The sequence below is a fragment of the Carlito syrichta genome, unplaced genomic scaffold, assembly GCF_000164805.1.
Source record: "Carlito syrichta isolate Samal-C Ts95f unplaced genomic scaffold, Tarsius_syrichta-2.0.1 Scaffold305200, whole genome shotgun sequence".
Taxonomy (NCBI): domain Eukaryota; kingdom Metazoa; phylum Chordata; class Mammalia; order Primates; family Tarsiidae; genus Carlito; species Carlito syrichta.
In genome coordinates, this window is record NW_007249296.1 from 467,404 (window position 1) to 491,455 (window position 24,052).

Below are 24,052 nucleotides of genomic sequence, written 5' to 3' on the forward strand. Positions count from 1 at the left end.
CTTGTGTTTATGCAATTTTCACCAAAACAATCTTTAAATTTCATTTCTATTGCTATATTGGATTATCATAAAATAGTTTATTGAGTATTTATCAAGTAGTGCCAATTAACTAAACTAGAAGTTCCCTAGAAGAAACAATTAATTAAAATATTGAGACATGAATGTTACAATTTCTGATGAAAGGATATCACATATTGAAATTATATTGTTACCACACAGTGAAACTGGTGAAATATCCAAGAAAATTGTTAAATATCTTGCTCTGAATCATAGCTTTTCTGATTTTCTTTCCTTATTGTCACCTCTAAGCTCTTTAACATACTATAATGGAAATGTAGATAGCTTAAAAACTTCTTTCCCACAACACTGTGCTCTTATCTCCCTTTGTCTTCCAGAGAAATTGTATCAGTGCCAGAAGTGGCCTAAGGAGCCCCTGACTGCCAACATTCTGTGTAATTTGAGAATCACAAGGCATCCATCCAGGGTTTCCTCAGTTGCATGTTAAGGTGGCTGAGAGTTCATCTGTCACTTTGAGCTTTAAAGACTTAAATTTTCAGAAGTCCCTTACTAAAATATAAGAACCTATGGGAGAAGTGAAGTTCTGCAAAAAGTGAGCATACATTAAATGTGATTGGAAGGAATAATGGGCAGGAAGCATTCAAGATAAAATTCTGCCCCAGTCCTGCCTTAACTTCTTCCTCCTCAAATATTCTTTTTTCCATAATACATACACTGGTTTAAGTTTTCAATCTTTAACACTCCACCTTCCTTTCTCTGCTTCCTTTCATAGCCAGTCTTCCTCTTCTTGCATTCACTCCTCAAACCTTGGCAGCCTAGATTTTCTCGTTCCCACACAACTGAAACTAGTTTCTATAGAGCTACTACTAAAATCCCAGTACAGTGTTAAATATCTTCTCAGTTTTTATGTGTCTTGGCTTTTCTGGTATAGTTTGTTGCCATACCTTCCATTAAACTTACTTCTTTTGAATTCTATAAAACCATCTTCTATAAAAGTTGTTTGTACCTTCTTAAGTCTATAGCTCTTTTTCTTATATCTGATACTTAAATGTAGGAATATCTGTGGTTTCATGCTAGTCTCTTCTCAAATCTGCAGTCTAGCTCCAGTGATCACAGATCTTCTGTATCTTCTGTTGAATATTTCCTGGCTAGACTTCCTTCAAAAACACAGAATGCCATGTATCTAGATGTCATACAGGCACCTCAGTTTCCTTTACTGGGTTTAGTGTTTATCCCACCCCACCTAAATTGCTCTTCTCGTATTTCCTAGCTTCTTTTATTAGATCATTATGTACCAGTTTCTCACTTTTGAAACCAGCAAAATGTTTTCTATTCTCATCTATCTTTTCCTGTCTCCAGTTAGTCACCAAGCCCTATACATCCTACCTTTAAATTTCCTGTATCCTTCTCTTACTGCCCATCCTTATTACACCATGATATAAAGCCTGAACTATTAGTATTCTTCTTGTATCTCTTCTTTTGATTGTAGAACCTCAAATATGATTTTTTTCAAATGTAAATCTAATTTTCTCTCCTAGCTCCCCTTATTTCCCCCCCCCCCACTGCCTTTAAGAAAGAGTTCAAAATGTTGGTAGTCATTCATAATGTGTTTAGTTATGTATTCAGTAAAGCTTGAGTGCCCACCTATTGTTTATGGAATTTACCACACAAGGTCTGGCGCTCATGATATTTACATTCTATAAGGCCTTCCAGAAGCTACTCATTACTTATATATCTAATCATCCCTACTGGTTTTTTACAGTTACCCTACTCCTGTAATGCCAAGTGAGTTGAGTTCCTAGAACTTTTCAGTGCCTCCTTGACATATGTTTCAGAAATTGTTTGCCAGTAGTATCCAGCTCTACTCCCTTGTCCCCAGCTCTCCTACAACCTTGTATGCTCCACAGGACCTCCTTCTTTGTAATGGATTTGCTGTTCACTCTACTCACCACACTACTGTCACATCCTCCTTTGGGCCACTACCACCTTCGAAGTACTTCTTTTATAGCACTTAGAACTGTGAAGCCTTCTCCCATTCATGCCTCTTTGAGAGCAGTGACATTGCTTAAAACATCATTTAATGTGGCTCACATAATGGAAGTAATGAGTAAATGTTTGTTGAGTGAATGTATGTAAAGGTCTATGAAGAGAGCTTCTTCCCAGTTGATGTCGTGTCATAGTCCTGCCAGTAGGGTTGGGCCTTTCTGAGGCATCATGATTCCTTCCTTGGGCCAGGTGCCTGAGGCAATCAAGAATGAAGAAACCATGTCTCTTGAGATGCTGTTAAACTGTCAGGAAGTGTTCTGCTTATGTACACCACACACCATTTACCTGTAATAATTAGACACCTTTTGTTAGCTTATGCACCTGGTCTGCCTTCACGTATAATTCCCATTGGAAAGTTTGGAAAATGTTTAAGTGTTAGAATAAAATCACTACTATATAAATATCCCTTAAAATTAAATATATAGTGTGTAATATATATATATATATGTGCCTATATGTATATACTTGTGTACACACACACAAATATATATTACATGTATTTATATTTATTATGTTTTTGTTCATGGTGTGATATGCTTTGTAATAGGTTTAGCTTGTATCTCCCGGCTTCAACCTGTTAATAAAAAAATCTATTAGTTGTCAGAGGGAGACTCACTGCAACAGAGAAAATACACTACTTCTACTAGAAAATCAACTCAAAACTTATTTCCTGCTGAGGATGTAAAAGTAAAAACTTGAAATAAAAGACACAGAGACTGAACTGAAGTCATAGAAACATATTTCTGGAATTACAGACAGTATTCTAGTGCTTATGAACCAAAAATATGTATTTTGTGAGTAACTCATCAAATAGTTCACTTTTGAAACTTATTCTTGGTATTTATATTATTTCATTTTTGTGACTTTCTACCAGAGCCCTATAATTTATTATACAAAAAGCCCCTGAACTTTTTGCATAAACTTTAAGGGGCAATCACACTTCTCTTCATTTCAAGTGTAGATGGCTGATAAATTAAGTTAACATTTTTTAGAGCAATTTATACCTTGATTTTATGTTTGAGAAAATTAAGGCTCAGTGAACTAAAGATTACTTACTTAATGTTGGAGATTTGCTAGAGAACTTTTCTAAGTTTGTTCCCATTACACCAACCATAGGATTCCTGATATTTCTTTTTCTAGATAATATCATTCAATCATTTAATATTTAATATCTAACATTTAATATCTAATCTAGCATTTAATATTTAATATCATTAAATCACATATCAAACTTGTATATTCTCTCTGTATTCATCAAGGCTCCTACCTGATCCCACTTCCAGCAGCAGAACTAGCCAACTGTGCAGATCTGGGGACCCTCTGTCAAGGTAGGGAACCGACGCCATCCTTCGGAGTCTCTCTGCTTCCTACTTGTTATTTTGGATAATGTAGTTGCCATTGTTTTGATTTTTAATCTTAATTTTCACTGGGAAAGCCAGAAAACAGCAAAACAGAAGAATTTCTGGATGTGTTTTAGTTGTGTGGGTGCACAGTATGGAGAAAGAATGTATTCCTACACTGGGTGACCACATTACCATAATATACTGAGAAATATGAATGATTATATGCTTAATAAGGATTGATGGTCAGGCGCGGTGTCTCATCCTATAATCTCAGCACTTTGGGAGGCCAGGATGAGAGAACTGCCTGAGCCCACAGGCTTGAGACCAGCCTGGGCAACTTGGCGAGACCTCATCTGTACAATAAATCAAAAAATTAACCGGTCAGGGTGGTACACGCTTGTAGTTCCACCTACTTGGAAGACCGAGGCAGAAGGTTCGCCTGAGCCCAGCAGGTTGAGACTGCGGTGGCTGTGAGCATGCCACTGCACTCCAGCTTGGGTGACAGAGTGAGACTCCGACTCAAAATAAATTAAAAAAATAAGAATTGATTTCATTTTCCCTCCATTTCTTCTCAATATTGCAAAGATCCAGTATAAATATAGTGGTATGATATTTTGAAAAAGTATTCACATCTATAAAACAAGAGGAAATTAGGTTGAATTTCAACTAAGTTTAAAACGAGACCCATGACACAATTTGTGATGTGCAATATAACGTCAATCTTAAGATAAAAATGGCTATACTAAACTAATGTTAATGTACCTATGTTAATTATTATGATGCTTGATATCTATATAGTGGTCAGTGTTCTAACTATACATTATGTTCCAACTAGTTGCATGCTAAATAATTCATAATTAAGTTATGCAAGTTAAAAAATAGTGTAAACATTTTGCCTTAATTTTATCATTGTACCTCCTAATGACCCATGACCCCTATTAATCTATTTATTCTATTAAATACTTCTAAATGAAGTAGCATGCTCTATGTACCTCATTAAGAATCACAGCCATGCCTGTTGTAAAAGCTGGGACTCTTATTAAGAGGATCGCAGCACAAAGGTGACTGGGTTTAGAAACGAGACTAAACAAATAGAAACCTAAGCTCTCTTCTGTGGTTCCAAGTGTGGAAATAGGGTAGGCAGAGGCAGGGGGATAACTCATTATCTTTGTTTTCCTTTTGGAGGCATTATTTCTCTCTCGATACTATTGATCAACATCCTGTGAAAATTAAGTCATTAAGTAGTTTCTTTTTATGAACTCAGTATAGTTTTAAAACCGTTGTGTGAAATATACTAAAATACCTTATTTTGGTTAGTTCAAGATTTGAAGGGTTTTAAAAGTTTTTTAATTATTATTTTTTAAATCTTCAAATCTGAAATGTCTGTAGTACTTATTCTTTGGATCAAAGGACCAGATACCAAGGCTTTTCTTTGTTTTTCTCATTATGTCCTAAATGACCAAATAGCATGTTTATGCTGTATTTTGCATTAAGATAAGCATAATTGATCATAATAAAAAATAAAACTGCACAAAGAATTTTCATTCTTAAGTATTATACATTACTTTGGAATGAAAAATTATCTTAAAAATGCACATTTTGAATTAAGGTTCTCAATATTTTATAAAGAGCCTTTAGAAGTTAATTCTCTGCGTAATCATTTGAATAGTTAAATGTTTTAAATTTAGATAATTTTTCAAATTATGAGAGATATATAACAAATGTTCATTGTGCATGTGAGTATACATCTAATACAAATGTACACATAAGATAAATAGTTTCTCTAGAATCCCTTAGAAAGCTATTAAAGCATGCACAAGGGTTTAATCTTTGAGAGCTTTGTTAGTATCAGATGTACAGCTGTGACATAATGCTTTGTCAATGTTTCCCATGTAAAGCTTGCCCTGTGAAATACTTTTTAATCCATCAATGTTTTGTAGAGTTATTGGATCTTCAGATGATTGATTTAGTCTGTACACTCTTTTCCCCCCCATTTTCCTTCCCATTTATCTTTTCAAGAAGAGAAACACTGTATTCTGAAATTTTATGTCTATAGACTCAGTATTCTAGGCAGACTTAGTTTAGATAACTTTCAAGCTGTAGATTTTTGTACAGACTGACTTCCATAACTTTTTGTTACAAACTCAGGAAATAGCTCTAAAAATGTTAGAATTTGTTGTGTGATTTCAGCCTGTTAATGGAGATGCAGGTGTAGAATCTAGAATCTAGAATCTACAGGTCCTTTCTCCAGTCACTTTGTGCCAGCTCCAGACCCTTGTGGAATATGACACCAAAGGTCATGTGAACTAATTCTTAATGCGCCATAGAGAACATTGCTTCATTTTATGCATTATAACCTTAGAGTCTGTTATATTTAGTGGCAAAAAATGGTTTCCATTCTTTCTTTATATTTTTTCACGCATTAATTATATATTGCTTATCCATATTAACTATCATATGCTTCTTACAAAATTACATCTTTCTCATCTTTATTACCAGCAACTGTAAACTCTTCTGTTACCACTAACATGCCTGTTACTAACAGAATCGATAAACAAATGAATGGTAAGAAATCATTACCTTTTATGTTTTTAGTATGTCTGACATAAAAAGTCATATTCTAAGGGTAGAAATATGTAATATTCTAACACAGTTTCTGTTATTGGAGTCAAAGTTCTGTTATTGGTACATTTGTATGTTTGTAAGACGAGTCAAATAAATTAATACCACTTAACTCTCTTGAGTTCCCATTCTTATAACCAGTGGATGAGTACATTTCTAGTACTCCTCTTCTGCACTTTTAACTAAAGTTTATTTCAAATGAAGTTTTAGGAGAAAGACATTTAATTTAAAATAATTTATTTGCATTATAATAGAGATCTGAGAAAAAAATTCCTATTCTTTCCAAGGAATTTGGTCAAATTTTTTTTCTAGAAAACTAGTTATTAAAGGATTCTATACATTTCAAAAAACTAAGTAATTTTAATAATTTTTTGCTGAATTGAGTTTATGTTCATGTATTTGTGACATTTAAATCAATTTGCTTTCTGTTTTTATTTGTTGAAGAATAATGCTTATAGTGTGATTATATACCAACTAAGTCAAATTGATCTTTGAATGACAAAAATTAAAGTCACTTCCAATACTTCTTGCTTTTTTCCTCCATATATACTTTTCTGTTTTATTGTCTATAATTTTCAAATACCACAGTTATATAAGTTATGAGTGGAGGAAAATCCAGGTGAGTTATTTAATATGCTACCTCTGTGGCCAAATACATAGCATTTTGGTAATTCAGAGTTAATGATTTCAGTTTCTTCTAACAAAGAGAAATTCCAATCAGGTGACTGCACTATTGCTTTGAATATAGTAATCTCAAATATGAGATATTTGAAACAAAGAAATTTTCTAAACCCCAATCATTTAGCTCGTAGGCCCAAGAAATCTGCAATATATCACCAGGGACTCAAAATTCAGAAAAAAGAAAACCATATAAGTTCATTTTTTCTTTTGCCTTCAGGGGTTACATCAACTTCCTCTGTAAGGACATTTAAATTGGAAGTATGGAATATTTTATATGAAACGTAGATATAAATTTCTTTAGGGTTATAAAGACATCGATTCAGGGAAGTGTTTATGGTTATTCTGGTAGTTACACCAAGGAGATTTATGATGGAGCAGAAATTCCAGCAACCCCCAAGAAAGCAACAGCAGCTGAAGTTTCCAGTGCATATTTCACATGGACTCCAGCCAGTAGATGGGAATATTATAATTCTAACTAAGTATTTTACTCTTTGTATGAACATACAAAGAGCCTCTGTGGCATTCTCCCTCCAGGATTGGCACATCCTCTACTACCCAAGAACATTTATATGAGGCTTCTGGGTCCTTGACTTGGTGTAGTGGAGCTGTATTCAGTCAATCATGTCATTTCTGACATTCTTGAAGAAAGCCTTGTTCAGTCCATCCCTCTCTGCGTCATAACCTACACTGAAGTTTCAACAAAGCAAGCAAATGTTAGAATCAGTTAAAATGTTTTATCTTGCCCACGTTAATGAAACAAAACTAATTCAGATGATTCTTTATCAAAATGTAATACTAGCATTCAAGAATATTCAAAAGTAATTATGTGCTAGAAGTATTCTCAAAATTGCTCATTCAGATTTCTCCATCTTAATAATTGTTACCATATCCTTGAACCATCCATACTATTTATTTGATAGGTTTTTCTTAAATTTACTAACTTTTTAACTTAAATATTTATATTTACGTGGGAAAATTGATTGCACTATTGTAAAATGAAACAGTGCTACTTGTTACAAAACAGATGTGAAAAGTAAAAGTGAATATAATGTAAACAATGTTTTTGAATTCTGCTATATCCTATTACCTTCTCACATTTCAGAGTCTAAGCCTTCATTATCTTTTAAAAGGAAGAGTAACAAATTATTGGAGACAAAATATAAAGATTTTTTAGTTTGATAAATCAAATTTAAAATAATTGAAAAGTTAATTACTTTTTTACCTTATTAATAAATGTTCTTTAATGTTGTGTCCTGGACAGTCTAACTAAGATCATTCATACACTATCAGCCATTTCCTATTCTTTGGGAAACTGATACAGTAAACATTCTCAGCCTTGTATTCTAATATATAAGAGAATTCCATTTTTGTTTACTGCAAGAAAGACAGGCACAGCTGTCAAGTCTGTTATCTACTTTACCGAATCCTTTTTAGCACTGGTCTATCAGAGTTTTACTGAGTTGATAGGTTCTTGGAAACAGTGACTTTAAGTGAAAGGACTTCTAATGAAGCCAGTTTTACCATAGGCTAAGTGATATAAACAAGAGTTCCTGTGGCATACTTCTGGTAACAAAAACTTCACCAAACTTCTAAATAAAGACACACCCGAAACAATCACAGATATGGTGTGCTCACTGAGTCACTGAGCGCTGTTGGAATGCACTGTTTATTGTTGTGCATTTGTATGATTATTGCAGACTTTATGAATTCTTTCTACAATAATGTATATTCACTTGTTCATTCACTTTCCAAGCTGCTTATTCCAGTTCCAGACTGTGGGTGGCCAGAGCCCAGCCCAACAGCTCAGGGCAGAAGAGGGGCACCAGCCCTGGCCAAGACACCACCCAACAGCTGGACGCACACACACATCCACACTTGCTCTCACTAGGACCACTAAACACTCCAATAACTGAATATGCACAGCTCTGGGATTTGGGAAGACCTGGAGAGGACCCACTAGACATGAGGAGAACGTGTTGACTCCTTACAGACAGGAGCCCTGGCCAGGATTGATTTTGTTCCTCATCAACTTTATAACAAAATGATGTTGAATGACATGATGTCATTGAAACACCTGCTTATATACTAAGAAAGTCTATAAAACTACTTTTCACAAACAGATGTTTCAGAATATTGATGATCTAGATATTCCCACAAATAATAAACCTTTTCCATTACATTCCCAAGAAAAGCTCTTGGAGTAATTATGATTTCCATTCCAAATCATATCTTCTCTGCTTGAAATATCACTCTAGTGCTACTGAATAGCAAACTTCTGTGAGGTTGGTTCAAGCACCTTAAGTGAAATATTAACTCCATTAGTCTTTATTATTGTTTTTAAAATCTAACTTACAGGTAAGCACAAATTGTAATACTGTTTCCAGCTTCTCACAAAAGTTTAACAATTCATATAACAAACTTCCTCTTAGATTATTTGAATGGATCCATCACCTTAACTTTCAATGCCAGATATCTTAAAAAGAAATTATGTTTATGGTTCTGTAGGATGTCAGTAATATTGTAAATGCCACTGTCATATTATAATTGCCTCTGCACCAGTTCAAAGAAATGATTGTGGCTCTAAATTAGTATTTGGTTGGTATGGAGACTGCTCAAAGAACTAAAAGTAGATCTCCCATTCAATCCAGCCACCCCATTACTAGGTATCTACCCAAAGGAACAGAGGCTATTATACAAAAAAAAAGACAACTCTACTCACATGTTCATCACAGCACCATTCATAATTACAAAAATGTGGAATCAACCTAAATGTCTATTTACTGATCAAGATAATTACAATATTATATATGTAAATATACGTACTCCATGGAATACTATCAGCCATTAAAAAGAAGGAAATAATGCCCTTTGCAGTAACTTGAATGGAATTAGAGAACATCATTCTAAGTGTTTTAGGTCTTTAACTAGTGGTATCTTTTCAGATACTCTACTAACATCAGTGTATAGATGCTTCTTGACTTAAGATGGGGTTAAATCCAGCATAAGTTGAAACTACCATAGGAAAAAAACAACATAGGAACAGAAAACCACACACCGCATCTTCTCACTGATAAGTGGGAGCTAAACTAAGTATCTGCAAAGGCATATAGAAAGGTATAATGGACATTGCAGACTCAAAGGGGGAGGGTGGGATGGGGTGGAGGGATGAAAAGTGACTTATTGGGTACAATGTGTACAGGGGGGGTATATGTACACGTCAAGCCCAGACTTCTTGGCTACTATGCAATGCATCCATGTAACCAAAAACAATTTGTACCCCCTAAAACTATTACAATAGAAAATAAATCAGCACTTGGTTTTTATTTTTACATCTATCTTTTCAAATATGTATTTTAAATCTATTATTTCGAACATATATTTTACATCCTTAAATATATGTAGTGTCAGAATAATATAGTGTCATTTCTATGTTTTCCAAGAGTCTCTAAAAAGCATGTTAAGAAGTAGAAAAAGGAAAGATTAATTGGAGAGAGATCTACAGAAAGGAATGGCAGGCAGTGATTTCTGCTTTGAAGTTCTACATGCTTGAAGAGGTATCTAAATGGAAAATGAATATGGTCAGAAATACTTGTTTTCAAGAAATGCCTATCATGAATTCTTTTGGCTTGCATGTTATTATTAGGAAAATACATTTATTTTTCGATGTCTCTGGAACATGAAAATTTGTGAATAATTTTTACAGTGAGACACCACAGAAGTTATTACATTTGTAAGAGATGAAGTCTTGACTGGTATGATAACATGGAACATCCTGCATCAGCAGTTGTTAATTGTACATTTCCTTCTACTGCAGTGTTTAAGCCAATTATTCTGCTGCAATCCCAAACCCTTCTCACTAATCCTCCAGTGGACATTTTTAAAATCGTAATTTGACAGTTCACTCTTGGACGTTTCTCATGATTATTTGTTGACTACAGTATTCAAATTTTTTAAATAAGCCTAATAAGTAGGCTCCACTGAATAGTTTTTGGCTATGTTTACAAAATATCTCATTTTGAAGCTTTTAAAGAGTGACTATTTGAAAATTAGTCATAAGGCAAGAAAATCTGCAACAAAAGATACTAGGTTTTGGGGGGATAATGGCATATATTTTATTTGTTAGAAACAATGTAACTCTTTTCGGAGAGTTATCTCTGTAGGCAGTCTCTGCTCTGTGGATATCTTTCCATTTATAAAAACAACAAACTGAAAAACATGTGGGACAAGAAACATTTAAAATGTAAAGAGCATATCTTCATTATTTGGATACTTTTATCAAATTTCAGAAATGTCAGTGATGACAAATATTAATTTTTGGTATTTTGCTATGTTTTCCCAAGAGAGGGAGCAAATACTATTTTATCACAAAAGTGTGCTTTAGGTCTCCATCTAGTGGTAGCTTTTCAGATACTCTGCTAACATGAGTCGTATAGATGTTCCTTGACTTAAGATGGGGTTAAATCCTACATAAGTTGAAAGTCATAGGGCAAAAAACCTATCAAACACCATAGCATAGCCTATTCTACCTTAAATGGACGCAGAACACTTAATTAGCCTAAAGTTGGGCAAAACCATCTAACACAAAACCTACATTTAAATAGTGTTGAGTATCTTGTAATTGAATACTGTACAGAAAGTGAAAAGCAAAATGTTTGAATGAGTATTTGAAGTCATTTCCACTGAATGCTGATCATTTCTGCACCATCATAAAGTTAAAAAAAAATCTTACGGCAAACCATCATAAGTAGGAAACCATCTTATATTCACAAAATTTCCTAGGATCCTGAAATAACTCTTGAGCCTCTGCAACTTGAATTTCCTCCCAATCATTCAGAATGTCTGTTATTTTATGTAATGAGACCTACAGCGTAAAAGTTTTGTTATGCAAGTTATTATTTGTTTTGTATGTTTCTCCAAATGTTTTTTCATTCAGAACATCTTTAAAGGAATAAAAAATCAAGATAATTAAAAGACCTGAAGCGTTTAAGTTGAAATAACTTAGTCCACATCAATTATACTCACATGTATTTGAAAATGTAACAGTTTTATATATTTATATTACGACATCTAAGGGTAGCAATTTCTATTATTTATCATGAGACTCTGAGTCTTCTACTGGAGAGACAGTCCTTTGGTAGTGAGTCTGGAATTTGCATTTTGGTAGATTTAGGAGTTCCCAGAAGTATACTTTTGTATATTTTTCTACTGAGTTCCCACAACTTTTATTAAATATTTTTTATCACTGCTTTAATTATATATTTATGCATTTTCTATGCATATTTTACTTAAGACTTGTATAAACATAAGCATAGAGAGAGATGATTGACAATAAAAGAGACTTAAAAATTTTTTCTTCTCTTTCTAGCCTACCATTTTAAAAGGGTATGTTTCTCATTAACTTCTTTGGGTAAAGTGTCCTACAGCACACAGCTAGAGAGATTTAATAAACCCTTGCCAATAAGTTTGATTTTTATTTTTTAAAAATCAGGCTACTTTAAAGATTGCCGTTCCTTCCCCCACAAAAAATGAAACCTTCTTTACAATAAGATTTTCTTTTTAAAGTGAATTAGTCCAATTAAAATTCCACCTGTAAATACTCTTTTTTTCCTTCTACTTTGACATAAATGAACACACTTAAGACATTTGATGAAAAATCTGGCGAAAACCAACCCAAGAATTTAGTAGAAGCTAATGTTTTAGTGGGGAGAGGAAAGAAGAAAGGGAGAGGAATTTAGGGGAGTAAATATGTATATGCTTGATCTTCCTTTTCAAGTTAATTTCTGCACATATCTCATTCAGGTTTTCATATCCAAAACGCTTTATCATCTTTTATAATGCACAACATCATATTTCTTGTTTAAGAAATCAAATCGTACATGAAAACAGCTGCCACTTTAGACAGTAGATATCAGAATTACACAGAATTTTAAAATAGGAAGAAATATGCAAGCGATACTTTAGGAGCAATGAGTTTATCTATAAGAATAAATTAATAAATAAACTATTTTCAAGAAGTTGTAAAGGCCAATAAGTTTACTCCCAAGATGTCTCAGAAATTTTTTGTGTTTATGTAGAAGGTATTTCTTTTAACTTACTTTATAAATTATGTGACTAAGAATAAAATTATGTAATTACCTTTAAAATTACATGATTATATATTTAGATTGTGTGATAATTATATCACTATAAAATATAATTAATGGACTAATCCTGTTTCAATGGGCAGATGGAATTATCTACAGACTATCTCTAGTGATTCAAAATTTCCTTCGTCACCCTGAGATAAAAGTTCAGAGCAAGGTGGCAGAATGGGTAAGTGAATTTGTAAAATTTCCTTTTAAAACTACACACACACACCACCCCCAGAGGTGTCAAAGAAAGGTAAACAAGTTTTAAGAGATGTTATCTATGTATTACTTTTCAAAGTACTTTTCAGAAGTGTCTAGACACTGATAATAACCACTTTGAGCACCTGTTGCAAAAATCAAATATGACTTGTATTCATCTTTTCTTATTGTTATATATTGAGTATTACAACTGTGATATACTTTTTTTCCTTTCTTATAATGTATATACATTTTGTCACCCTCTGTGTGTACCTAAATTTGAAAAATATATCTTTAAATATATATGTATTTGAAAAATAACTGATTAAAAACAGTCTTATTTTTAAAGGTAATACCCTTTAAAACAAGTTGACCATAGGAAACAATAGTATGTTATTAACAACTCTGTTAAAAATTGGCGAGAAAGGTAAAATTTTCTAACATAAATTTTTTAAAATGCTACTGTTGACCTTTTGGAATGCCTCATTATCATTAGTAACTGACTCAAACACTAGGAGATGTGTTTAATTTCTAAATGGAAAGCAAGCAGACTTTACAGAAAGAGTGTATTCTTGCATCCCATTTTCTTTCCAGCATTATTATTTTTGTTTAAGGTCAGAATGATTTCAAAAGATAAAATTCTTTATTTTCATTCTCAAATCAGTCACTGGTGATGTTATTCATCCTGAGCATTACCATTCACTAGATAGCTAGTGCTAGACAAGGTATAGTTTTACTTCTGTGTTTACTTCATGCATGGTTTTTGACATAGCATCATTCTCATCTGAAGTTAAACTTTAGTAGACACTTTTCATTTAAGATGCAAGATAGCACAGCAGATATCTGATAACAGAGAAAACACAAGTGATGTCCCTGATTCATACTGTTACTATTTACAATTAAAAATAATTTTACACTTTTTTGGGCCAGCATTTCCTAAAACTTACATTCAGTTTAAGAAATACACAGAAGGCAAAATGTAGGTATGAAACAAAACCTAAGGAACCCTTCAGGGGTGACATATAGATAGGGGAATCGGATGTCAGTAAGGAAGTCCTGTTTTGCAGTTGTATTGGACACTGTATTGTGGAAGCTTGTTTATACTGAGAGTAATTTATTGCTTCATTACAAAGTCCTATGCCGAGACCCCAAAAGACTGCTAAATAAACACAAAATAATTTATGTAATTCCAATAATGTTAAACTATTTTTGTTTGTTTTTTTTAAAGGTTTATAGTGTTAAATTATAATTGTCCCTATTACTAATATTCTTGTAAATGGTAATTACTAGGAAACATGCTTTAGCACACCTCAGTGTTAAATGAAGAATAAGGGAAGGTGTTTATTTGTGCTAATCCTATTATTATAATACAGGCTAGAGAGGAAATGATAGTGTTTCCAAACAGACAGATTGAGTTCTAATTTGGGATCTGTTACTTCTGAGTTGGATGATCTTTGGCAAGATATTTCCTCTCTGAGAAGCTCAGTTTCTTTATATATAAGGCTGTTGGGGGTTTGGGCGGGGAGATGATACCTATCTCACTGATTGTTATGAGACTTGAAAAAACATTTGTCAAATCCTTCGTAAGGAATGATCCTTTAATGTTACAATGACCCAATAACTGTTAACTGTTACCTTTCACTCCTCTAATTCTCCAGGATTTTCCCAGAATCTTATCCCAATAACAGCTTTATCTTTGGGAGGGAAGAAAGTTATTCAGATTGTTTTTTAAAATATTACCAAAACTCAACCTTTTCCATTGTGATTTTCAGCTCAATTCAACCTTCCAGAATTGGAACTATACTGTCTATGTGGTTAATATCAGGTAAATGACAGAATTATTTGAAAAATTAAAAATAACATCTATTTAATGCTACTTTCTCTGACTGTACAAACACCCAATACATATATGTACAATATTCATAATCTTTCTTTAAAAAACCCTCTATATTATATTAGTAGTTTGCACAAAAGCTTCAGTGCTGCAGCACTGATTTTTAAATTTTTTGATCATGCATCCCAAGTCATTTAAAAAAAATTTTTAGCATGTACTACCAAATATGTATTTGTATTTTTAAGTAAACCATGTGTATTTATATGTGTGTATGATAATTAAATATAAATAGAAGTTGTTAGTTTCTTCTCTCACCCCAGATTTTGAGACCACTTTTTTAATAGATCTGATTTTGTACATCTATGGTCTGATTGCAACATGGCTTTTAAAAATGACCTTTAACTATTTTTCTAGTTAAATCTTCCACTAAATCTTCAACAATTAGCACTGTCCGCATATCCTCTTGTGTACCTTGTTTTTAAAGTTTTAAGCTTAAACTAGTTTAGTTTTCTAGAGTTTATTTCATGACCCCTAAACATGTATCTATAAATCTAAGAGATATAATCACAGAAAAGGGGTCCAATGTCAAATAAGTTCAGGAAGTATATTATTCCAGAAAGCAAAGTAGACTTCTTTATCAGAACATCTCAAGTTTTTTAGTATGCTAATATGCATTGTGAATTTTCAAAAAGAACAAGAGTGCACAGTTGCCCAACTTTATAAAAGAAACTAGAGCCTCAGAACACATATTTGGAAATACTGGCTTTGAATGTCCATTATACCTCCCTCTTTCATCTCCCCAAATTTTATTGTTGATGATGCAGTGAATGAAGTTAATTTATGAATATTTATATTTGTATTTATAGTTTTCACCTGAGCACTGGGGAGGACAAGATTAAAGTCAAGAGAAGCATTGTGAATGATCAAAGGTAACACTGACGAAGTCTGACGAAAAGTATAACATTCTTTCTCTTGCTCACTGCTTTGACTCTCTGGTAGAAAAATGAAAACAATGAGATAGGATAAAAAAATTTAGCCATAAAGCACATATAAATTATTTCTTTGGTACTAATGCACACTATTTTTTTCTTGTAGTGAAAGCCATAATATATCAGACTGAGTAGTAATGTGCATCTGATGAAAAATAATTCAGAAGTAGAGCATTTTAAATGAATGAATTATTATTTTTAATATCTATGGTTTGTTTAAGACAGTTCATTACTTCTTATTTGAAATTGCAAAGAGACCTTCTAAAAATAGGCTTATTGTAAATAAAGTGCTTATATATAATATTATCTGACAATATGGATCATTGCTGCAAAATAGTTTTAGTATTTAAGGCCATCAACTAATTTTCTGAAGTCTCCATTCAAAAATTTATACCAAGATCATGACTTAACCAGGTAAGTAATTTAATGAGTATGTCCAGCATACATAACTAACCTGTTGGCATATAAAGACCAAGTGTTTAGAGTGCTGTAGAATGAAAAACAGTCAAAACTCCTAAATGGAGTAAATTTAATTGTATTCAGGTGGTGATTGCATCTCCATAGACATTTAAAAAAATTCATTGTAAAGCAAAAGTTCCTGTAAGTCTTGCTGGGTTTCAGTGGACTGAATTAATGTTATGGGTATACATTCCTGCTGATAGCGTATGCTTCTTTTCAGGTAGTATATTCTTACTATGAGAAAGTAAAAATAAAATGTTATATGAGAGTTGACCAAAGAACTCTTCTTATTTTTTCTTTTACATACTCAGCACTAGGAAAACAGATATTTTAAAAGTTATATTGAAATGCCATATATATGTTAATATTTATTCATTATTAATGGATATTTTAAAGTTATGTTCATAATATAAAATAATTATTTTTATTTATTTGTTTTTAATTATAGAAAAATATAATATACATCATAATTATTTAGCAGCCATCTGATTAGGGAAAGGTATTATTTTTAAAAATTGTTTCTTTTCCTTTATGATCTGAAAACAGAGTAATATATTTCATTACTGTGTTTTTCAAGGTGACAGAACTTTTCTCCTCTATTTAACCATATAATTTCTTTTCCAACCCTTTCTGCTAGATCATATTGAGTCTTTAATAATGGGTCCAGCAGCAACCTGGATCCATTTGCTGGGGACACTTTGTCTAGCAATTGGGACAACCCTGGTTTGGACATCAATGGTATACCCTTTCCAGGAAGCCAGCATTCCCTTTTTAGTTTATTTACTGTGATTCTTCTACTACCTGGTAATACTAAAGTCAGTCATCACTATTATATGCTAACACCCAGAAATTCTTGCTTGAAAGATATTTAAATTCATGGATCTCAGGTTCCCAGACTATCTAACCAGTAAGTAATTTCACAGAAAATTCTCCCAAATGAACTAAGACAATGTTCGTGGGAAAATCTGCAATTTTTTTTCTTTGGCATGAACTCTTGCCATTGTTTTAATATTTATTTTTATAGCCTTTTCTCCATCTCTTTTTCCTATTCTCTACTTCTCATATGCTCATTTGATGAATCTTAATAGTCTCTCCAAGTTTTTCTCAAAACTACAGTCTACTAGTTTTACACACATTCTTTTTTTCAGACTTTCCCTTTCAATTCGATTGTATCACTTAACACAGACCATAGCTTTAGATAATGCTATCATACTCTATTTCCAAGACAGACAGGAAACCAAAGCCACAGGACTGTTTTTTTTTGTTTTGTTTTGTTTTTTTCAAATAAAGAATGGCTGATGGTAACAACAGATAGAACTGACTTTGTAGTACTATTAAACAGTTTCAGTTTTCAGGATGAGAGAGGAAAACAACACAGATAAGACCTGTGAAAATGCATGGTTATTCCTGAGTTTGAGTATTCAATATCACCCACAATACATTGTGCTAATTATGTTCTCAGTATTCAAGATACATAAAAGGTCACATTCCCAAGTTCTCAGTAACTGAAGTGGCAAAAGTTGTCTTCAAACAATGAAGGGAGACTCTTTTATGGGCCACTTAAAAAATCTTAAGATATCTTAGTCACCATTGTATATATTTACATTTATGTTTGTCTCATCCTGAAATATGGCTTAAGTATGAATGTTGAGCAGTAGATCATTTTACAGAAAAATAGCTTTTCAGAGTTAATTATGTGAATTGTAGAGCACCTTGTCCTTGGATTAGCACAGATATTTAGGGGGGGAAATTGAGCTATTCTTTACTTTCAACTAACCTTAAGTAGCAGATATTTCATATATTTCTCTCTCTTTTTAGCACTACAAACATATTACTACTATGACTGTTTAACATTTATTCATATTCAAATAATTTCATAAATAAAATATGATACTGCCTCTCCAACTGAACTCCATAGTTATTTTCAAAACAGTGCTACCACTTTGACATTTGGACAGTAGCTAATCTTGATAATAGAATACTTTATCGTACATATTATTTATTTCTCCTCAGAATAAGAACATAAAAGTTTTGTTACAAACCCAGAGCTTTCACATATAAGGGGGAAAATCTCTTCCCTACTTAACAAAATAATGTCATTTTATTTTACTCCAATGTTAAATTTTGATTTCTACTCTTGTCTATAGCTGTGATTATAGTTGAGTAGAAAATTATATTACTTTAAACCGTAGAATCAAAAGTTTTGACAAGACTTTTAGGATACATTCATTTGCTTCCCTGAGAGATATTTTCTTTTTAAAAATTTTCAAGGTCAGACATTTTATAATCTTCTTTGGAAGTACACTGGCCAATCAAGAACACATTATAATTTTTCACCATACAAAATACTTTCAAATACTTCCTGGAGATAGGAAATCATTTGTTGCTATTCTGGAGAAATTGTACCACATTCATAAACAATAATATTTAATAATTTCAAAAGTCAAATGATCAGTTGAAATTCTAATTTAAAAAACCAAAACTTTATTTTGGCTATAAAGGAACAATGTAGGATTGATCACAATTTTGGCCCTTTCTTGTATGTATGCTGTAAAATGCTACTGTGTAATATAGAATATTGTTAACATTAAATATTAAAACATTTCTGAAAAATGGGGTGATATGATACATACATGCAATATTCCATAGAATATATTCATATTGAATATGTTTTTTAAGATATGGGGTCTAAGCCGGGCTCGGTGGCTCAGCCTATAATCCCGCTCCTTTGGAAGTCTGAGGTGAGTGGATTGCCTGAGCCTGCAGGTTCGAGACCCACCTGGGCAGCGAGACCTCATCTCTACAATAAATCAAAAATTAACCGGGCGTGGTAATGCGCGCCTGTAGTTCCAGCTACTTGGAAGGCTGAGGCGGAAGGATCGCCGGAGCCCAGCAGGTCGAGGCTGCGGTGGCCGGGAGCTGCCACTGCACTCCAGTCTGGGCGAATGAGTGAGACTCCAACTCAAAAAAAAAAAAAAAGATATGGGGTCTGTGACCCACTGCAGTTGTGCAGTGGTGCAATTGTAGCTCACTGTAACCTCAAACTCCTGGGTTTAAGTGATTTTCCCACCTCAGCCTCCCAAGCAGCTGGGATTGCAAGCATGAGCCACCGTGCCTGATCCATATTGAAATATTTTTAGCATTATAATTTATGTAGCAACAGAGAAAGTCTGTGAGTACCTTGACTAATCTCTTCAGTCTCCACACTTCATAGTCATACTTCATATTCAAGTGTTTTGTTTTCCCACCAAATAACAACCAATCAACAACCCCAACAACAGTTCTATCTGAAATGTTTCCCTAGGTTGGTGCTTTGGGCCCTTCTAGTTTACAATGCTACCAACAATACCAGTTTAGAAGGAAGAGCCATTCAGCAGAAGCTCTTAAAAAATAATGAGTCCCTGGATGAAGGTTTGAGGCTGTATACAGTGAATGTGAGACAACTGAGTAAGTTACTTTAATTTTTTTTACAACATGCGTTTTAAATGACTGTATATTCAGGTTTAATTGAGACCACAACAGAAATATTCTTCCTTTATGTGCTATTTGTTTATATAAAAATATTTTTTCTGATGATGAAGTTCATCATAGTGGTGACATTGTAACAAATGGGTGACATGGCAAAAAGAAAATAAATCAGCTCAGTGCCCACGAATCCAAGGAAATGAAAGAGGCAGAGGAGAGTTTATACTTTATTTTAGAGTTGTATTTTGAAAAACTAATATATGAGCAAAATGACAATAACTTTGACCACTGGCATCACCTTTAGGAATAAAAGGAGCATATATATATGGACATGGGAACTCTAAGAGGTTAAATCTTGTAGAAGGCAATTTCCCATTTTAATACATCCCCTTCTCTTATGTCCTTTGTCTCCATTAGTGATACCACTGGCTTCACAGGAATAGGCCAGGAATCAAGTCTCCCCTGGACACCATTTACATCCTAAGCTCCAGCCACTCATGCCATCCTGCTTGTACGTCCCTTAACAAGCCATGCTCCTCACATATCCCTTCTGGTTTTGCCCACACTGCTCTTCTTTACCCCCATCATCCTCCCCTGATTATCACCTACATATATTTAAGGCAACTCCAGAATCCCCTCTTCTATGAAGCCTTTTCTGACATCATCATATATGAATAGACATCACCACCTTTGAGCCTTGGCTTCAGGTCCTGATATCTGGACAACATGCCTCAGAAGACCACAATATCTGACTGGATGTTTTTATGTCCTTACATATATTCTCTTTAAACAATCATCTCTGGCTTTAGTTTAGTTTTTCTTTATATCCTTATTTCTTACCTACCCCTAGAACTTGAACACTTGTCAAGTAAATGAATTTTTTAGGAAACTAAATGTTCAAAAATGTGGGCAACATAAAACAATTGTTGTAATGTTATTATATTATATGATGACAGTTATATTATGATCAGAGATTGAGAAAAAAAGAAAATTTTGACACTTTGCCTTCTATACACTCAGGAGCTTGAAGTGACGGAAGCAAGTATTTCTAAGGCTCTGTTAAGCAGTATTACTAAGAGTAAGCTCAGAATCACAGTGCCATAAAGAAACAGACATCTAGACATCTGTGAGAAAGCACTCATCTTTATTGGGTTGATATACGTGATATCAGAGAATTCTTGCTTCCTAACAAATTCTTGCTTCCTAACAAATGGGGATTTTTTTTGAGAGTAGGGAGAGCACAACCTGCTACCCTTTCACATTACAAGAGTCTCCACAAAGTAGGAGCTTGAAAAATGGTCATTTATATGTGACTGAAGAGCCCTGAAAGGGCAGCCCCATCTGTCTTCAGAAGCTGGGGAATCCCAGGATAATACTCTCTCCATTTGTAGACATTTAATTTAAATTCTACGTATTATTTTTTTTCTGCAAGTGGGTCAGTGGAAAAAAGTTTCTATCAATGGAAAAATAAAAAGCTAAAACTTGACTGTCTTAAAAATTTTATTGTATTATAGAGATCTGGGGTACAAATAGAATTAACTACATAAGTAGCCTGCATACAGGTGTTATTTGGGCTTCTAACAGGTCCTCATTCATCTTGGTAGTGGACCAGGTACGCTTTGTGTTGTCAAGTATCCCCAATACTTTTCTCTCTCTCCCTCCCCTGGCAGTACCCAATGCTGGTTGATCCTTCCCGTGTGCTAATGTGACTGATGTTCAGGGCCTACTAATGAGTGAGAACGTGCAGGTATTCAGTTCCTTGTTTGTGTAATAGTTCACTCAATATGATGGTCTCCAACTCCATCCAGTTTGCTGCAAAGTCCATGATTTTGTTCTTCTTTATAGCTGCGTAATGCTCCATCAGGTATATGTACCGCAATTTTTAACCCAGTCCACTTTTGATGGGCTGTAGGGTTTGTTCCAGGTTTTTGTTATTTTGAAGAGTGTGGCAATAAACATATATGTTTTTTGTAGAATGATTTATGTTCTTCAAGGTATATTCCCAGGACAGGGATTACTGGATCATATGGAAGGTCAATTTTAGTTCTTTTAGGAATTGCTACACTGCTTTCCGTAGAGATTTAACTAGTTTGCACTCCCACAAATGGTGTAGAAGCATTCCCTTTTCTCTGCACTCACACCAGCATCTGTTGTTTTTTGGCTTATTAATAGCCATACTTACCAGACTTAGGTGGTATCTCACTGTAGTTTTGACTTACATTTCCCTGATGATTAGTGAGGCTGAGCATTTTTTCATGTGTCTATTGGCTGCTTATATGTTATTTTTTTTGTGCCCTTGGTCCACTTTTTTTTTTTAAGCTCCTGTGGTACAAGAGAATATGTCTTTTATTACATGTATTTAACATGTAATACATATCCCACCTGGGGGGAATCTGCCCCAAGTATAGACAACACCCAAAATTCTCCTTACTGGGTAGATTAGTCGTGACTGAGGTCGGCTTTTCTGCTGTCAGCCTACACTAACTAAGATGAAGCCATCCATGGGTTGGGCCGAAATGAGAGACATTCTTTCCTTCTTTTTTTTCTTGAGTAGGCCTTTTGAAAAAAATAAGACAAAAAATAGCAAAGGATCTTTTGCTAGATTATCAGCATCAATTTAATCCTTCATTCATAAATGTAAATTTCCATGCTGTAACACAGTAACCCCAAATCCGAGAGGACTTGTGTGTAATGTTTACTTATTCCAAAGAAGTCACCTGGAAGACCAGCAGGGTGAGACATTGGTTTATTCAGACTTATGTATCGATTCTCAGCCTTTTGGCTAAGATCAAGTATATTCAGACTTATAGGAGGCACCAATGGGAGTGGATCGGTGAAGAATCTGCCCTTGGTCCACTTTTTAATGGGGTTGTTTGCTTTTTCCTTTCACTTTACTTGATTTCCTTGTAGATCCTGGATGTTATGCCTTTGTTAGATGCTTAGTTTGCATATATTTTTCCCATACTGTGGGTTGTCTCTTTTCTCTCTTGATGGTTTCTTTTGCTGTGCAAAAGCTTTTCAGTTTGATGGAATCCCATTTGTCTATCTTAGCTTTTATAGCATTGTTTTTTGGGGACTTGCTCAATAATCCATTGCCTACCCCAATGTGCATAGGGTTTCCTGTATTTTCTTCTACAATTCTTATTGTTTGAGGTTTTATGTTTAGGTCTTTAATCGATTTTGAGTTGATTTTTGTATATGATGATAGGTAGGGTTCCAGTTTCATCCTCCCGAATGTGGTCAGCAGTTTTCCCAATACCGTTTGCTAGATACTGTCTCCTCCCCCCAGTGACTGTTATTGGTAGTTTTGTTGAAGATGAGTTGGTTGAGAGTTCGAGTTTTTGCTTTCAGAATCTCTGTCCTGTTCTATTGGTCTGTGTGCCTATTTCTGTACCTAACCAGACTGTTTTGGTTACTGAAGCCTTGTAGTAAAGTTTAAAGTATGGAAATGTGATACCTCCCACTTTGTTTCTTTTGCTGAGAATTGTTTGAACTATTTGTGCTTTTTTCCATTTCCATATGAACTTCTGTATTGCTGTGTCCAGGTCTGAGAAGAATGATGTTAATTTGATGGGTATTGCATTGAAGCTATAGATAGTCTTTGGTTGGATGGATATCTTGACAATATTGATTCTTCCAATCCATGAGCATGGAATGTTTTTTCCATTTATTTGTATCATCCTTGATTTTTTTGAACAGTGTGTTATAGTTCTCATTGTAAAGGTCTTTCGATTCTCTGGTTAGGTGGATGCTATGGTATTTTGTTTTTTTGTGTGGCTATTGTGAATGGGATTGTGCTTTTTATTTGGTTCTCCGCCTGTTTATTTCTGGTATATAGAAATGCACCTGTCTTTTGTACATCAATTTTGTACACTGAGACTTTACCAAAGTTGATGATCAGTGTGAGGAGGCTTTTGACAAGAGTTTACAAGGTGTAGATAGAATCATATTGCCCACAAAGAGGGATAGTTTAACTTCCTCTTTTCCTATTTAGATACCCCTGATTTCCTTCTCTTGTGTTATTACTGTGGCTAGGACTTCCAGCATTACCTTAAGCAGGAGGGGTGAGAGTGGGCAACCTTGTTTCATTCCCATTCTTAGAGAGAATGTGGCCAGCTTCTGTCCACTGAGCAAAATGTTGGCTGTGGTTTTATCATAGATGGCTCTTACTGTTGTGAGGAGTATTCCTTCTGGGCTCGGGTGCCAAAGGTTTTTTAGCAAGGAGGGATGCTAGATTTGTTGAATGCTTTTTCTGCATCTAATGATATA

General features: G+C 34.0%; 1 protein-coding gene across 1 annotated transcript in view; it reads left to right on the plus strand.

The window, feature by feature from the left end:
• ADGRG6 (adhesion G protein-coupled receptor G6) overlaps positions 1–24,052 on the plus strand; it is a 143,678-nt gene that overhangs the window by 75,267 nt on the left and 44,359 nt on the right. Inside the window, exons 5-10 of the mRNA XM_008061306.2 lie at positions 3,324–3,392; positions 5,907–5,972; positions 12,937–13,022; positions 14,809–14,861; positions 15,737–15,799; positions 19,623–19,765. Coding sequence (XP_008059497.2) covers positions 3,324–3,392; positions 5,907–5,972; positions 12,937–13,022; positions 14,809–14,861; positions 15,737–15,799; positions 19,623–19,765 — 480 coding nt within the window. The remainder of the gene's footprint in view (positions 1–3,323; positions 3,393–5,906; positions 5,973–12,936; positions 13,023–14,808; positions 14,862–15,736; positions 15,800–19,622; positions 19,766–24,052) is intronic.